General features: G+C 46.1%; 1 protein-coding gene across 1 annotated transcript; it reads left to right on the top strand.

Annotated features, from left to right (window-relative positions):
* Nucleotides 1–262: 262 nt before the first annotated feature.
* Nucleotides 263–2,745, top strand: si:dkey-6i22.5 (polyamine-modulated factor 1). The gene is made up of 5 exons (XM_061256227.1): nt 263–555; nt 1,085–1,190; nt 1,569–1,669; nt 1,995–2,190; nt 2,356–2,745. Exons 1-5 carry the CDS (start codon nt 344–346, stop codon nt 2,419–2,421), a joined length of 681 nt encoding a protein of 226 aa, XP_061112211.1. The 5' UTR covers nt 263–343; the 3' UTR covers nt 2,422–2,745.
* The last annotated feature ends 15,343 nt before the right edge of the window (nt 2,746–18,088 follow it).

Raw genomic sequence — 18,088 nt, forward strand, 5'->3', positions numbered from 1 at the left:
TAGGCTCCAGCCCCCCAGCGACCCTGTTCAGGATAAGCGGGTTAAGATAATGGATGGATGGATGGACATATATAAAATACTGCTTGCATTGGATCCAGCTACCGCTGCACTGCGCTTTTAAAAGGCGGGCTTTGCCTGAGAGTGACAGCTCTGCCCCGTGGATTTACCAATCCTGAACGACAGAAGCTCTGCGCTCAGAGAAAAGTTTCTGAACTGATAGCAAATTTAGCCAATAAATGGGTTGGTGAATGTGTCATACAAGCCAATAGGGCCTTTCTATTGGTTTGTAGGCGGTGCTAAAGGTTTGGCGCGTACTTGCAAACAACAACACACCGAAAACAACATGGAGGTGAGCGCAGAACCGGAGAAAAAAGAAATATCAACAAAAACTGGGAATGAAGCGTCTATTGAAAACCAGGTGGACAAGGATATTTCGGGTCAGTCTACAGACCTGAGTAACAACAGTGAAAACAAGGCGGGCGTGTCGGCGAACAGACTCAAGCTTTTTGACAAAGTTATGGAGAAGAGCTTGCAAAGAGTTATTGCGGACGCCAGGTAACGTCAACGTTAATGTTACTTAATGCTAACTTAGTTAACGAGCCGGTTGGACGAGGACAGCAGTGACCTTAACGTTATACTATTTTTTAAAAATCTACGTTGTCTTTTGAGCAAGCTGTCCTTAACAAACGTTATTTACGTAGTTCATCTTAATGTAGCTAATGTTAGTGTACGGAATAGTACTAGCCAGCTAGTTACAGTTGAAAGTATTGCTAATGCTATCAATTGCGAACCAGTGTAAGACAACATATCCACATTGTCGAGCTGTAAAAACGGACTGAAGATGAGCAATTTAAAAACGGTGTAGCCAATGGTCCTCGCTTCTTTCATTTATAGCGATCATTCGATCCGACTAAAAAGGGTGCATTCAAAACCGCAGTTAACGTCATGTCAAAATTAGCTTTGATGCTAACTTAAAGAAGCAATTGTCTGCAAGCATCCCGTCCTTATTGACGCTGTGCTTAAGTTAACTAGCTAGCTAAATATTTCTGAAAGGAAACCCCTAAATTGATGTGTCTCTCTGAAGCTTTCACAGATTCGCCAAGACCTTTCACCCGTTCTACAAACAGAAGCCCCAGCTGACGGAGGACATCCACCGGCAGTTCGTCTCCGAACTACAGACCGCAGTCCAGGTGACGTCATTATCTCGTCGCCATCCATGTCGTCATCCACGTCGTCATCATCATTATCAACAACTGTATTCACAAAGACTGTCTGAAAACCAGTGCGGAGGATGTAGGATCAGTTTTTCCTTTTAACCTTTTGATGCCCACAGGAACCTGGATCCTTGAACTGCACCCATATTGGTTATGTTTTATTAATACCAACTAAGAATGAGTATTGGAGACTATAAATGAACATCCAGGAGCAGAACTGGCGGTGATAAAAGACATTTGAACCAAAATTTGGGCCCCAGCGAGTTTGTTCAGTCCTTTGGAAGGTATGCCTTGCTGGTTATGCAGAAATGTGTTTCTGAATTTGTGTGTGCCTGTGTCACTTCCTGTCTGCAGGATGACATCAGGCAGATCATGGAGGAGGGGAACCTGCAGTCTAAGCTGGAGGAGCTGGACAGACTGGAGGAGGAGTCCAGGGACAGCACGGAGCCCGCGTGGTGAGGAAACCGCTGTCGCTCCGTACCTGCACCTCTCTTCACCTGCACCGTGTTTATGTTCTCTGACCTGTCCACCACGTACCCTGGCCTGCAGACACATAACGTTGCTCTCAGTCATGTTGTCTGACTGCCTCTCCCTATGCCTCTTCCCTTTGTCGCTATCCATTTTCATTGTCTTTGTCCTGTGTGTGCCGCCATGTTGGCTCCGTGTGCCCTGTGTGTGCCACCATGTTGGCTCTGTGTGCCGCCATGTCATGTTGGCTCTGTGTGCCGCCATCTTGGCTCTGCCTGCCGCCATCTTGGCTCTGCGTGCCGTGTGTGTCAGGCGTCCCAGTGGGGTGCCGGAGCAGGACCTGTGCAGCTTCGTGATGCCGTACTACCTGAAACAGCGGGAGTTCCTGCGGCGCGAGCTGAAGAGGCAGCAGAAGGAGAACGCTGCCCTGGCCCAGAGGGTGCAGGCGGGGCGGGACACGATCGCCCAAACCGAGCAGCGCATCGCCAGCGGGGTAGAGGAGTGGAGGGTGAGGGAGAGAGAGAGACAGTCACACCCACACCCACGCATGCATGGGCATACACACACTCCAGTGCACAAACAAATGTATGCAAACGCACTCACACATGCATGCACACATGCAAATGCAGACACTCACATACGTTATCTGAGTTTTATTCCTCTCTGCCTCCAGGCATCGACGAGCACTTTGAACACGCTGTCTTCTCTGGCCCCGATGCAGAACTTTGACACCATGTGACTTCCTGTTCCTGTTCAAAAGTAGCCTCTTCCTTTTGTTTGAGACTCAGAAGACCACACAGCCTTCCTGAGATGAACGTCTCAAAGCTTCAGAGTATAAATAAATGAGAATCTGTAAGACCTGCACGCTGTTGGAGGAGCACACAACGTTCCTGAGATGGACCTCTCGAAGTTTCAGGGCCCTGTTTCACAGATTGGGATTACTGAGTTAAGAGCGCACGGTAAAACCCAGCACAGCACTTTGTGTTTTGTGTTTTACTGAGTGCAGTTATTCAGATAATTCAGTAGTCCTGCTTCGTGGAACAGGCCCCAGAGTTTTAGGGATGGGGTGGGAGGTGAGGGGGTTAAATAATATGTTAATGTAAAAAATTCCACATGTACATGAATAAAAGTTTTTTTTGGTTGCCATTTGCCAGGTTTGATGATCAGTGATTTACAGAACAGTTCATTGCAGCCAAACCCCTTGTGTCCCCTGTCATCACTCCGGGTCTTCTCCCGCCCCTGGTTCAATGACCAGCGCATTGAATCGCTTCTGAATCACTTTAATGGACCCTTTCAGGTGTGAGGTCACAAATGTGTGGTTGGAATGTTCTTAACTGAACATTCTAATGCTGATGTCACAATCACTACCGTTAACTGGAAGCATCGGAGTTCTAGAACACTGATTTAGAATTCTGAAAAAAATACGGCCCTTGAAACCTTCTCTTACAGGCGTTAATTAGCGGACATAGTGCTTCCATAAAAATTAAACTGGAGTTTATCATAGACGGTCATTAATGGCCAATTAAACTGATGCCAAAATATGAGTTGAGTCATTTCAGTGTAATGTTGCCCCTTGAAAGAAGTGGACATCTCTTGATTGTCAGTGTGCAGAAATGGTAAGATATGGGGTCTGAATTCTATTGCATATAACCTGCTGTACCACATCATTTTTAAAAACACAGATTTAACAATTACTTTTAGCTTGTGTCCAACATGGCAGTTCATTGGTGTACATATTCACTGGGTGTACATATTGAACGGTGCACTTGCAGTTCAGTGGTGCACATGTTAAATGGGTGTACATGTGGCTGTCGCCGTGGGTAACCATGGGGGCCATTTTAGGCTGTAATATGATGAGGGGGCCGAGGGCTCTCCTGGCACTTATAACCACTGTCCTCTTCGGCGGCCATTTTAACGACCTCCGTTACCATGGACTGGAAATACAAACCCTCAACCTGCTGTTGACAAACCCGCCATCTTAGACTCAGTGGTCAAGCAGCTGACAAACCCGCCATCTTAGACTCAGTGGTCAAGAAGCAGACAAACCCGCCATCTTAGACTCAGTGGTCAAGGAGCTTAGAAACCCGCCATCTTTTGCATCCGCCTGTTACACCAGAGATCAGCATCTCACGGTCCACAAGGTCAGAGAACTGCTCCCTTTACCTGGGAGTCAGGTGTGTTCACCCTCCCTTTACCTGGGAGTCAGGTGTGTTCACCCTCCCTTTACCTGGTAGTCAGGTGTGTTCACCCTCCCTTTACCTGGGAGTCAGGTGTGTTCACCCTCCCTTTACCTGGTAGTCAGGTGTGTTCACCCTCCCTTTACCTGGGAGTCAGGTGTGTTCACCCTCCCTTTACCTGGTAGTCAGGTGTGTTCACCCTCCCTTTACCTGGGAGTCAGGTGTGTAGACAGTCTGGCCAGTAGCACCAAATCAGAAGCACAAATTGTTCAGTTAATTACCTGAAAGAAAAGATAATCCGGGCTGGATTTGGATTTGAGGGCCGGAGTCGATTATCCCTGTATTACAGTTATCTTAATTCCTGGTCCTGGAAAGCCACAGGGTCTGCTGCTGGTTTCTGTTGTTACTCTGTGTTTAATTGACCAATTAAAGCAGTTAATTACACTGTGAACTCACCTCACCAGAGCCCTGTTTCCCAAAGCAGGGCTACTGACTTAACTAAGTATAACTACACTAAGCATAACTCAGGACCCTGCCAAATCTGGAACATGGACTTGAGTAAAAGTTATTTAATTTGACCTGATGTTTGCGCCATCTGACATTTTAGCTGACATTTCATGATAATGTCAAATGTATGCCCTGGTTACCGTGGTTGTGTCTATTTTAATGTGTCAAACAAACAAACAAACAAACAAACAAACACTGTCAGTTTCCCAGTTGGTAAAAGTGCTTTGCAGGTGAGCCAAAAACACCCAGTCCATCAACATCCCTCAACATATGCTGATGTCGAACATATGCTGATGTAGAACATATGCTGATGTAGGTTATTGAAAGCAGGTGCATACACACAGGTGTGGTCCCTGATTCACTTAACCCTGGTGAGGATGATTATCTGGGGAAAAGGTCCGGTTCTTGGCACAAGGAGGGCAGAAGTGGCTGGTTAGCTGATCCAGGCTCAGTCGAGCTGTAACTCCTGCCCAGAGCAGGGGGAAGAGGGCAGAAACAAGACAATGATTAGTGGATGGTAGATGATTAGTGGATGGTGGATGATTAGTGGATGGTAGATGATTAGTGGATGGTGGATGATTAGTGGATGGTGGATGATTAGTGGATGGTAGATGATTAGTGGATGGTGGATGATTAGTGGATGGTAGATGATTAGTGGATGGTAAAAGTGGTAAAATTGAAAGATTGAGAAGCAGGGGGGGGAAGAAGTGCCTGTGTGCAGTGAGGAGAAACTCCGGCAGAATAACACTACGGCAGCGTAACTAAGGGACAAGAGGCAGGGGACCGACACAGACCATAAGGCGATCAGCACCAGACCACGGCTAGATGCACTCCACACAGAGGGTCCACGCCATGATATAGTGACAGTGTTGACCACTTAGTCCACCAGTGACGCTACGATCCATGCCAACACCAAGCCGTGTCCCTCAACTAGAGGATTTGCTATATAGGTAAGATTTGAGCCCGGACTTAAACATAGAGAGAGTCTGCTCTGCGGTTTGGAAAATGGATGGATGTGAGCTGGCCATTTCTTCATGAGAGGATCTTTACAGTAGGGTTACACTTTGAACAGTGCAAAGAGGTACTAGTTTGGCCATAATCTGTATAGAATCAGAATACTAATGGGCAAACAGACTGGAAAGTATGAGCTAGTAAGTTAATTAACATTGTTATTCTTATTATTATTCTTATTATTATTAGTTTTTATTATTATTCAATATAATAAATAATAATAATAATAATAATAATAATAATAATTATTATTATTCTTTTCATTATTATTGTTATTATTATTCTTTATTTATTACACTGAATAATAATAAAAACAAAAAATAGTACAAATCTTTTTTATTATAATTTTTATTATTATTAATGATTGTTAACAATGATTAATATTAACCAGTACATTTTAACCTGTAACACCTCGTGAGTTCTAATGCCAGCCTTCAGACCAGGGAACATCCTAATCCATTCAACCTGGCCATTCATCTTCATTAGGCACTGCATATACCCTCACTGAGTCCTTTATTAGGTGTTTATTAGACCTATTGTTTTAGACTTTGTCAGGCACCAGAACAATGAACCCAATAGCGAGATAAAGTTAAAGTCTTTATTAACTTTGTCGTAGTTCAGACAGGCAGGGGTCGATAACCAGCAAACAGGAATGGTAAAGAATAAGCAGTTCATAATCAAGTGTCCAGGCAAAGGTTCGATATCCAGGCAAACGTTAACAACACAGATAATCCAGAGAATATTTGTCACAGACACAAGCTTGAAAACAAGCAGGCAGTCTAAACAGGCGAAGTAACAGAAACAAAAACCGAAAATGTTACTGTCACCTTCCTGTCAGCTTTGACCAGTCTGCTCACTGTTATGTTTTTTGTTTTTCGCACCATTCTCTGAAAACTAGAGACTAGAGACTGTTGTGTTTCATGTGTGTGAAAATCACAGAAAATCAGCATTTTCTGAGATACTCAATCAACCGTTTCTGGCACAAACAGTCCAAGGTCAAAGTCACATAGATCATATTTCTTCTCCATTCTGACATTTGGTCTGAAAAACAGCTGAACCTCTTGATCATGTCTGCATGCTTTCATGCATTTAGATGCTGCCACATGACTGGCTGATTAAATATTTGCATTAACACGCTAGTTTCCAGGTCTACCTAATAAAGTGGTCACTGGGTGTATATGGCCAACAGAGATTTGTACACCAAAGAGGTGGGTTTCCTTTATAAAACAGTATATTAACATGTCAGTGGGGTAAGATATGAAATATATTATGTAAATGATACAAGAATTGTGTTGTAAATAAGAGAGGTCAGAGGAGAAGGGACAGACTGGTCTAAGCTGACAGGAAGGTGACATTAACGCAAATAACCACACATTACAACAGCGGTATGCAAATAGAGCATCTCTGAACACACAACACATCAAACCTCTGAGTGGATAGGCTACAGCAGCAGAAGACTAAGTCTAATAAATACCTAAGCGCAGGTCTTTGATACGGGCACATAACAGGAGTGACTCTGTTCCTTAGTGAAAAAACACGAAACGACAAACAAAACAAGGACGAGAAACATGTAAATCTCTCTCTCTCTCTCTCTCTCTCTCTCTCTCCCTCTCTCCCTCTCTCTCTCATAATAGACCGGGTGTTCCCCCTAAACCCTGGCCTAATTAGGTCTGTTCTGCATGGCTTTTGAAAGGAATCAGAAGAGCGGCTAATTAAACACACTCGCTTCTTTTCACAAGAGGGCTGTCTATTGAGATGTATGTCGGGGGGGGTCGGGGGGGGGGGTTAGCCCCATCGTGGCTATGCTAATGGTAATGGCTATGCTAATGCTAATGGATATGCTAAGGCTCATTAATTGGTTGTGTCGACTGGGACTAAGAGGGCTGAGTGAAAAATAACATTGGGGGGGGGCTTTGTTGGGGAGGTGGGTGGGTGTGTGTATGCGTAGCGGGGGTTGGAGGGTATTTGGGGGTATTTGGGGGTAAATGCAGAAAGGGAAATGCAGTTAGAATGACACAGTTTGAATGTCTGTTTTTTTTTCAGACCTCTCCTCAGCACCGTGCGGTACACTGGCTTCGAGTCGTGTGTGCAGACGTTGTGTGCAGACGTTGTGCGCAGACCTGTTCTCCTGGACTTGAATCAGGGGCTGTGTGCTTTCTCATTTATGGAACTTCAGGAGAAATCTGTCCCTCTTTACATCAGGGCTCTCAGGCTCCAGTCCAGTGGGGGCATAGCCTCTGCTGGGTCACGCTGGGTTACGCTGGGTCATGCTGGGTTACTCTGAGTTACTCTGGGTCACACTGGGTGATCGCAGGGTGATCAGACAGGTGCTGGATGGGGGGGTGTAGGTCATGACGTAATTAAACCTGTTGAATATGGAGCCCTGGTGAAATTCAAGGCGACACAAATACGACGCAGATGTCCCTGCTTTTCAAAACAGAAGCACCCAGGCTCCCTCTGTGCCAGGCACGTCATCCTGTCGTCGGATTTGTCTAATCACACGTACACGATCCTTTAATCCAGGGACCCCCGATCTCCCTACACAAGGAAATGAGGTGTGCACTTAATTCAATGACCTATCCTAGCACTGAAAACAACCGGTCTGATGTTTTCTCTAACTTCTCCACCATGACTTGTGGTGTTTCAGCATTGCTGACGTTGTGTTTTGTGTGTTTTGTCCCCTGACGCTTTCCATAGTCTGTTTAATCTGTTCTGCCATTCATGCCTTTCACCTGCCTCCCACTCCTTATTTGTGTTTCCTTCCTGTCTGGTCTCACCTGTTCCTTGTCTGGTCATCGGTTTTGTATTTAACCTGCCTCTGTTTGTAACTCATTGCTAGTTTGTCAAGTCTGTTACCTGCTCTGTACCCATACCCGTACCCTGTTATTGTTCTAGTTTCTGACCCGGTTTCCCATCTGTTTTTCTGTTTTGTTGTTTTTTGGATTTCCTGGTTTTTGATCCCTGCCTGGCTTTGGACTTTATTATTGGACAGTGATTTTTGTACCTCTGCCCTGTTTGGATTGACTCCCTGGTTTTTTTACCCTGCCTGCATCTTGGATTTCGCTCTTGCCTGCTATATGAAAGCCTACCGTTGTTCACGTTCCCCCAGAGTCTGCGCTTGGTTCCTCTGACACCCACCCTGACGTCTGCACTATTCAGGTTTTCGCACATAACATCACTGGTTCTTAATTAGGCAGATGAATTCCTTGCATGTATACAGCACTTGGTTGGTGTTTATATAGCGCCTTCATCCAAAGCGCTGCACAATTGATACTTCTCATTCACCCATTCATACACACGCTCATGGTGAGTGGCTGCCATGCGAGGCACCAACCAGGTGGTTTGGGGGTTAGGTGTCAGTGCTCAGGGGCACTTCGACTCACCCCGGGCGGGATCGAACCGGCAACCCTCCGACTGCCAGACAACTGCTCTTACCTCCTGAGCCAATGTCGCCCCTTTTCTAGACACTCAAATTGCCTTAGTGATGAGAGGGAAACTCATCTCAGCCTCCACCGATGTGCAGAACCACCTGGGTGATGCAACGGTGGCCATTTTGTGCCAGAATACTCACCACACACGAGCTGAGGTGAAGAGGGAGAGAACACTTATTAAGCCAATTAAATCAGGGGATGACTAGCTTGCCGGTTGAGAGAGCCAGGTATGGGGTTTAGGCAGGATAGTAAACCTTTTCATACAGGGATACAAGAAGAGGCTTCAGCAGTCGTTCATGTGCTTATTAATAGCTTTCAGCTAAAATATCATATGGCATAAATGTTCGGCGCCTCACAGCAAGGAGGTCCTGGGTTCGGATCCCTGTCGGCCGGGGCCTCTCTGTGCGGAGTTTGCATGTTCTCCCCGTGTCTGCGTGGGTTTCCTCCGGGTACTCCGGTTTCTTCCCACAGTCCAAAGACATGCAGGTTAGGCTGATTGGAGAGTCTAAATTACCCATAGGTATGAGTGTGTGAATGAATGGTGTGTGTGCCTTGCGATGGACTGGCGACCTGTCCAGGGTGTATTCCTGCCTTTCGCCCAATGTATGCTGGGATAGGCTCCAGTCCCCCTTCAACCCTGTTCAGGATAAGCGGGTTCAGATAATGGATGGGTGGATAAATGTTCGGGCTAATTAAGTAATTAAGACAGTGGGTGGGCTGAAAATCAGAAACAGATACGGCCCTCGTTGCCGATCCCTAGAGCCTCTAACTGGGTTTCTCAGTGATCTGCGCTCATGCCGGTGTTCATTTGCGTGTTTGTTCCCACTATTGTCTCGAGGAGGTAATTCAGGTAATAAGGAGCACCTGTCCACGTTTCCTGAGATAGATATGCTCTGTGTGCTTTCCATTTGACTGGCTCGCAGTACACAGGCTGAAATTGCGCACGGAATTGGTGAAATTAAACTTTGTCCTTGATATGTAGCTATTGCGGGGCGAATCAGCAGCCTCAATCGAATAAAAACTTTTTAAGAGCCGCAGTTTCTCGTCGTGCCGTCACCCGGCAACAGACCCATCTCAAGACAGTGTCCGTGTTTCAGAGTCATACCCAAACAGTGACCGAGCACAAACAGATCCCCAAAGCCTCTCTCTGTGGCCACAGCTGTCGTCGTCCCCCCGCTCTGAATGCCTGTGAGTGACATCAAATTCGCGCAGCGGTGTGGGGAAGTGACCGGGCCTCTATTCAAATGAATATCAATCTTCCCTCGGCCGGACGGAGCGCCTCCCCCTCTCGCCCCCCAGCCGGTCCGCCATTGGCTCGCTGTTGACCAACCTGCCTCGGCACGGCGAAGCTGTTGTATCTGTGTCCATTCATTGACCGCGGGTGTCAGCGGAGACAACAATAACGCTGAATAACTGATCTCCGCTGTCCGCGCCGGGGTCCTGAATAGCGAAAAGGACAAGGGCTATTATCAGAGTAGCTTTGGACGTGACCAGCAGCCTTCGCCGGGCATACGCTGGACAACGGTCTAAATAGCCGCAGAGATGTTTTGTTAAGTTTAATATAGTTTAATATTATTTTGAGATAAGAAAGATTTGACGCTTGCGGCTTTGGATTTTTTTTTCAATTGTTTCTTTTTAAGCGTTACAACCTTTTAAAGGGGAGTCGGCGATTTTATATAGTGTTAGTGTATCTCAACATCTTTCTTTCCTCCATCCACCGGCAAAGGATTGTTTACAAAGATGAACCAGCCGCGGATACTGCTGAGCCTTTTGGTGACGGTAATCTGTTCAAGTAAGTCGGCTTTTTAAACTTTAGTTTTGGGTTAGTGAACGGTACGTCGAACAAAACTTGCCTTGCGTCAGATGATCGGTGACCGGAGGTAATAATGGTTATTCTTCGACTGCCAGCTTTTGCCAAGATAATTATAACACAACCGTTGTGTTTTCCAAAGTGGAAACAGACAGACGTTTTCTACCATCACGTAATTTAAAGAATAATTACAGATTAAATGTTGTATGTATTTAATTTTGCGGGGGCTTTGTCTGTCAAACCCTTTGTGAATTAGCAAGCAAATAAGTTGACAACTGCATGAATCCTTAGTTTCTGAACACAGCATTGGAGGATTTCAATGTTTAAAGATACTTTTCTGACAAAAAGACCCTAAGCTATGATTTGTGATCTATTTGTTTCTTGTCGGAAAGAGAACCGCCTTCGATTCACTTCGGAAAGATGCTTCATTTTCTGGTCATCGTTTAATTCCAAGTTTTTCCTCTCACAACTCAGCATCATGTAGCAACTCTGGGCTGGTGCCTGTCCCGTCAAACACAGTAAGGTTTGGAAAACAGGATACCTATGTAGCGCCTTTCATGTTCAATACTGTTTGACAGCACCTTGGTTGATCATATGATCAGCCACATTATCGCAGGGACAACGATATACTGCGAATGTAATTGTTACAGTGTGTTATTAAAGGGGAAATCTGCTCCTGGAATTATAGCGTAATATCACGAATCATAAAGTTTTGTTGGATCTGTGCGCCGGCATTTACGACTTTGTCAGCGAACGAGAAGAGATGGTTTAAATTCTCGTTGGTGAATGAGACAGGAGGTTAGATATTGACGTTTTTGTGACGGGTCTTGTTTAGTTTTGCGAGGTAACCAATGAAGATTTAACGGTTCATGCGATAATAGTTCCATTTGTGATTAGCCTACACGTACAGTTGAACAATACACGAGATGAGAAATTAGAATTACGCACAGTCATAGCCTACTCTGTGTGACTTTGTACCATGTCCTTTTATAACTGGCTTTGAATTACATTTTAATGACAAGAAGAAAAAACAATGAACAATATAGATTCAATGGGTGAAATCTGCTTTTCCTTAATTCTGGTGCTAAAATGAACCAATATAAATATAAATGAAGCTAAAGCAACGGGTCCAAGTTCAAGAATAACCACTTTGCGCTCTGTTCCACATCTCGCGCGAGCCTCTAACGGTTCATTTTGTTAAGGTATACATCGAGTCTGATATGACAGGGCAATTAGAGATAAACCCTTACATAGACAAAGGTTTGAAAAAGTGGGATTGAAGGTAAATGTTGACATGCAAATCACAAAGACGTATCGTTTGTGAGCGGATTAGAATAGTTTTTTTTTGCAGACGAAAGAAAAGTACCCATCCTTTGGTCGCCCAATTAACGGAGTTATAACCATGTTCAGTCGCTGTTTGCATTATCTTGGTCAATTGCAATTGCAAATCATCAATTAGCCTCTATCCGGACCACCCCCCTTGATAAGGGAACATATGTACTCCCTGCCGTCCATTGAAAGCTTGGTGGTTATTCAGACCTAATTAATGAGGCAATTAAACCATGCATAACGATGAATGGCCCAATACTGGGCGGCCATTATCTGCATATGTTTGGATTAACACAGTATTGTCACTCGTGGCTTTCATTAACCAGGACCTGCTCGCTATTTTTAGCATGAATGGGTGTCATTTCACACAATTTAGCTTCTTTCGGGTAAATTAATTAGGCATTTCTGCTAGCCACTAATAATCTACAATTACTTACTTAATTACTTTTAATCTTACTTTTACATTTTCCTCACCATACATTAGTAATATGAGAAGTTTTTATTTATATATTATATTACTTTTTTTGGTAAAATATAAGATATACAATTTCCAGGATCACTTAAATCAATTAAACCTCAGAAAATGTATGCCTTTTAACTTTTCTGATTTCTTCAGAACTAAATGATGATAGGCTGCATATGTTGTTCGTATCTTTATTTGAAAAGTTGTATTCCTTTATTATTAAAAATGCTACCACCTGAAGTTGACAGTGGCATAACTTGTAGGCAAATGTATAATAGTGAATAGATATATTCCTTTGTAAACCCTTTTTTTGATGGGCAGCTAGACTGGGGAAACTACAATTCCTCAGCGATCTGACGGTTGCCCAGCAACTTCAGTATTTATAAGCAAGCTACGCTTTACCCATTCTGGCCTAGCGACGCTTTTCACTTTTTGGCCGTGACGCGTCACGTGACTAATTCGATTAGCTTCCTTCTGGTTCAATACGCGAGAGGAACGGGCCTGGACGTCGACGGCGCTTTCTGACCATTTTGGTGTTACATCTTTTCCGAGCGAAAACTCTTGTCGCTGTTCAGGAAAGTGGTAGCAGTTTGAGGATGAAATACTGTGCATTTAAGAGGGAATTTAACAGTCACAAAAGCGTGAGTAAACAGGAAGCAAACATCTCTTAAGCTGTGCTTAAGCAGTGAACTTGGGCCTCCTGGAAACCTAACCCCCAAACAGTAGATTTACATTAGCAACCATCTTAGACCCAGATTGTGCTCAAGGTGGAAATTTAGAGAAAAATATCACAAGGGAAATTATATGTATCAGTGTACAAGTTAATGTTTGCTGTGACAAACAACCCCCCCACCCCAAAACCTCTTTGTCCATGTCTAAAGGAAGTAAATGCAGATCTCTGGGTGCTTGGACTTAGACCCCCTGCCCCCCTCTCCCCCTCCCCCCGTGAACGCTGGCTGGCTTAGTGTCCGAACACAAGCAGGAAGAGAATCTGCAGCTCCTGCTCTGCGCGGGACCAGGGGAGGTATAGAGGGAGAGAGGGATGGAGGGAGGAGAGCGATGGGGGGTGGGGGTTGAGGGTTGGGGGTCTGTTTAATAATACTGAGAGGAGAAGGGGGGGGGGGGGGTCTATCGGTCAGTGCAGTGGCCAGGAGAGACAGGGCAGACAATGACCTCAGACTACCCCCACCCAAAAAAAAAAGCCACCCTAAACCCTCACGCTCTCATTTCCATAAGACTGTTCCGATCGACCGTGGGACTGCCCGACTGACATCTTATTATTGGGGGCGGTAATCCCCCCAGCTGCGCAGGATCCCCCCCCCCCCACACACACACGCTCACGCCCCCGGTTTTTAATCCAACAAGGCACCCCTCCATGTCCGAGGGTTAATCCAGGGGATCTCCGCGCGAGTGGGGCGCAGGCCGCAGAGACGACGACTCTATTCATCGTGTGTGTCCACGCTAACGCTAACGCTAATGCTCCAGGGGAGGGGCCCTCCCCCTCTGTGAAATCACATTCATGAGCCGCCGAGAGGCTGTGTGATCTGCGCTGGGATCTGGGGTCTGATCGGTGGGCGCAAATCTGGCCAAACGCATACACACACACACACACACACACACACACACACACACCCCACACACACATACAGAACCATACAGAATGCACACGCACACACACACAAAACCACACAGACTGTACACACACAGACAGAATCATACAGAGTGCACACACACACACACACACACACACACACACACACAAAACCACATAGAGTGTACAGACACAAAAAAATGTTCTATTTTTACAGGCGGAAATTTCTGACACTTGAAAAAGCGCTCAACTCATTGATATACTTATATATATTCATATATTTACTGGCTTAAACTTTCACAGAGGGTGATTTTCATCATTGACCCACAATGCAGTTGTTTTGTGTATCGCGGCAGTGTCAGGAACAGTTGGGGTTTTTGAACGGTGGGATCTGAACTCTCTGAGCCGACGCAGCCAAAATCAGGGCCAGGGGATCCTGCTCCGCCCTATTTCTTCCCGCTCAAATCGGCAGTAAAATCGACTCACCGTCCTTCAGGAATCCCCCCCCTGAAGGATTCGTTTCGCTCACGTCATACACGTCATAACGGGGAAGCGAGGGGCTGCTCTGACTTCTGTTTCAGCTCATCTTTAGCTGTTGTGCTCCCCTGAACTCCTCAGACCCCCCTGTTCCTCTGGGACCCCCCCTGTTCCATCGTGTCTTATCTACCGAGACAGCCCGGTGATGTCAGAGCATTAGGCTACAATTTAATCAGGCCTCAGGCCAAAGCCAGTGAAATCAGCACTGCTCCCCAATGTCTTGGGCCCTGTTTCTCCTGGCAGGATTACTGAGTTAGCTGGATAACTGCACTGAGTAAAACCCATAGAGCAGGATTACTGAGTTAGCTGGATAACTGGACTGAGTAAAACCCATAGAGCAGGATTACAGAGTTAGCTGGATAACTGCACTGAGTGAAAACCCACAGAGCAGGATTACTGAGTTAGCTGGATAACTGCACTGAATAAAATCCACAAAGCAGGATTACTGAGTTAGCTGGATAACTGCACTGAGGGAAAACCCACAAAGCAGGATTACTGAGTTAGCTGGATAACGGCACTGAGTGAAAACCCACAAAGCAGGATTATTGAGTTAGCTGGATAACTGCACTGAGTGAAAACCCACAAAGCAGGATTACTGAGTTAGCTGGATAACGGCACTGAGTGAAAACCCACAAAGCAGGATTACTGAGTTAGCTGGATAACTGCACTGAGTGAAAAATCCACAAAGCAGGATTACAGAGTTAGCTGGATACCTGTACTAAGGAAAACCTGCTCTTCCCTGCTGCAAAAACAGCTGAAGTTGTGGTTTTGAAACAGTGGCACTAATTCCTGGGAAAACCGATCCTGAATCCGGATTTATTGGGCACAGGACTGCCTCAGAAAGGTGCGTTCTCTGGGTGTCTGACACAGGTACACATGGCCCCCCTCACCTGGCCTGGCTTTTTGCGGCGATGTAATAATATCAACAGAGGAGATCTGAAGCCGGGCTGACACCAATTTTGACCAGCTCCGAGATGGAACCAGAGATTAGAATTTTCTTAACTGACCATTCTAATGCCGATGTCACAGTCACTACCGATAATTGAAAGCAGTAGGCATTCACCCACACCCACTCAGAATTTTGAAAAAACATTCCAAAAAACCTGCCCTTCAAGGTTAAAGAGAAGGAAGATGGCATCGTGAAGAAGGACATACAGCTATATATTTCAGTTCGTATACAAACAGACAAACGAGACACTACTTCCAATAATGTGCAAAATAATCACAGAGCAGATACCATCAGTTCTTTTATTCCAAGTCCAAGTCCAGTTTTTTTTTCACCCCTGATGCCTCTGTTTCTTAATTGGGCCTTAATTGGCAATCACTGTCCCTTCAGCTGTCCGTAACTTTAATAGCAAACGGCTGAGAGGCAGTGATGCGGTTTCCTAAAACTCATTTTGGAGATTTTATTGGATATTGATCACTGACCTGGTGGTTTTGGGGAGCTTGTAAATTCTGAATGCTGACTGTTGAAACAGCCCAATTCAATCAAGGAACTGTAGATCACAGGATCCCGATTGCTGTCATGGGGCTTCCCTGACACGATTAAATATTCATGTCATTTCTGACATAGTATATAAGAAAACAAAAGACATGAGAGATGCTTTCAGTAATAAAGAAAGTGAAATTGGACTAACCAGTCTAACAGTGAAAAGTTTAACGATGGTTAATAGGTTGATTTTCCTAATGAAGCCACAATGATAGCACGTTCATAGACACAGGGGTTCACAAACCGTTGTAGAGCCCACTGTAAGCAGTGCTGATTGGCCTAATGCCCACTGTAAGCAGTGCTGATTGGCCTAATGCCCACTGTAAGCAGTGCTGATTGGCCTAATGCCCACTGTAAGCAGTGCTGATTGGCCTAATGCCCACTGTAAGCAGTGCTGATTGGCCTAATGCCCACTGTAAGCAGTGCTGATTGGCCTAATGCCCACTGTAAGCAGTGGTGGTTGGCCTAATGCCCACTGTAAGCAGTGCTGATTGGCCTAATGCCCACTGTAAGCAGTGCTGATTGGCCTAATGCCCACTGTAAGCAGTGCTGATTGGCCTAATGCCCACTGGAAGCAGGGGTGATTGGCCTAATTAGCCTGTATAGTTTTTCTGAAGGTGGGGGGTGGGGGCGGAGTCGGAGGTTTTGTTTGCCGCTCCAGCGGAAGCGTTTGCGTGTTCACAGTGTGCCCTCCCACTCGGCCCGGTGCCAGGGACCGAGAGTCAGCCTGGCAGCCCGGAGCAGCGGAGGGCGTTAGCATTGTTAGCGCTGTGAGAGAGGGAGAGAGGGAGGGAGAGGGAGAGTTTAACTTCCATTAGCGAGACAAAAGGTGCAGCCCCAGGGCAGTGTGTGTTTCTCGGCGGCCTGCGCTGTGGGCCGTGCCGGGACGCGGCGTGTCTTCCCCCCGCGCGGTCGCCATTCAGCCATTGTTGGCCCGCGGGGGCCCCCGGCCGGCGTAATGGAGATAATAGCCTGTGTGGTGGGGGGGTCTCGGGGGGGGGGGGGGGGGGCTGTATGCGTTTGTAATCCCCCACAAAGGCCCATGTTACATTTTCCATGACGGGGGGGGGGGGAGTGTTGGATGAAAAGGGGAAGTTTTAAGAAAAGCTTTTTAACGTCGTCGTCCCCCCTTCCCCCCCTCTTTTTGTCCTTTTTTCGGTCTCCGAAATTCACTTCATAATGAGCCGCTGGCCGACCGTAATGCAGGACGTCTGTCAAAAAAAAGCGAATTATTTTCGGACAGTTCAGTTACCTCAGGAACGAGCAGAGGACTCATTCTGTCCAAAAAACTTGGACCCCCCCCCCCTCCCCAACCCTCAAATGTTACCTTTCAGCTTATGAATATGTAACAAGTACTCATTTTGCTCTGTTTTGGTAGTGACTCCAGTCCTTATCTAACAAACACTGGTATTACATAACTCTCAAAATCTCCAAGTCTATGTGCAACCAAAGTGCAGGGCTATAATTTTCACAATTTTCAAGGATATCTTCTCCCACCCAGTAATCTACTCAGATGAATTCATAGTTGAGCTAAAATGTCCCTTCTTGTCTATTACCCTGATTCACCTGCCCCAGCGGTGCTTTAGGGCCCAGTGAGGCCAGCCCCTCTCCCCCTCCCCCCCGGAGGGTCGCCCCCCCCCCCCCCCTCACGCATGACCGGCTGGGCCGACTCGGGATGCCTCCTAATTTAGGATTCTGATTCAGCCCCCCTCCCCATCCCAATCCCTTACCCCCACACAATGGGGAGAGAGAGCGCGACTGATAGAGAGAGATTTAAGATCGCCTTTTATTGGGACATTTTTCAGAAACAGAAATGATAGAAATAAAAATAAAAAACAACAACCGAACAACAGAAAAACAAACCCAAACAACCCTACAGGCAGAGAGAGAGAGGGAGAGAGGGAGAGAGAGAGAGAGAGAGCAGCCAGCACAATCAGTGGCAGGTTTTGTTAATGTTAGTCTTAGCCTGCCACGGCTGGCCTTTGGCTTTCTCTGGAGGGGGGCACAATGGACCCTGAAGTTCACGGACAGGGGGGGGGGGGGGACAATAGCCCCAAAACG

The sequence above is a fragment of the Conger conger genome, chromosome 9 (assembly GCF_963514075.1).
Source record: "Conger conger chromosome 9, fConCon1.1, whole genome shotgun sequence".
Classification (NCBI taxonomy): Eukaryota; Metazoa; Chordata; class Actinopteri; order Anguilliformes; family Congridae; genus Conger; species Conger conger.

Excerpts from the sequence above, each read along its gene's own strand:
- si:dkey-6i22.5 (XM_061256227.1), top strand. The coding sequence starts at position 344 with ATGGAGGTGAGCGCAGAACCGGAGAAAAAAGAAATATCAACAAAAACT. Across the intron at positions 556-1,084 it reads AGAGTTATTGCGGACGCCAG|CTTTCACAGATTCGCCAAGA; the intron begins GTAACGTCAACG and ends GTCTCTCTGAAG. Across the intron at positions 1,670-1,994 it reads GACAGCACGGAGCCCGCGTG|GCGTCCCAGTGGGGTGCCGG; the intron begins GTGAGGAAACCG and ends CGTGTGTGTCAG.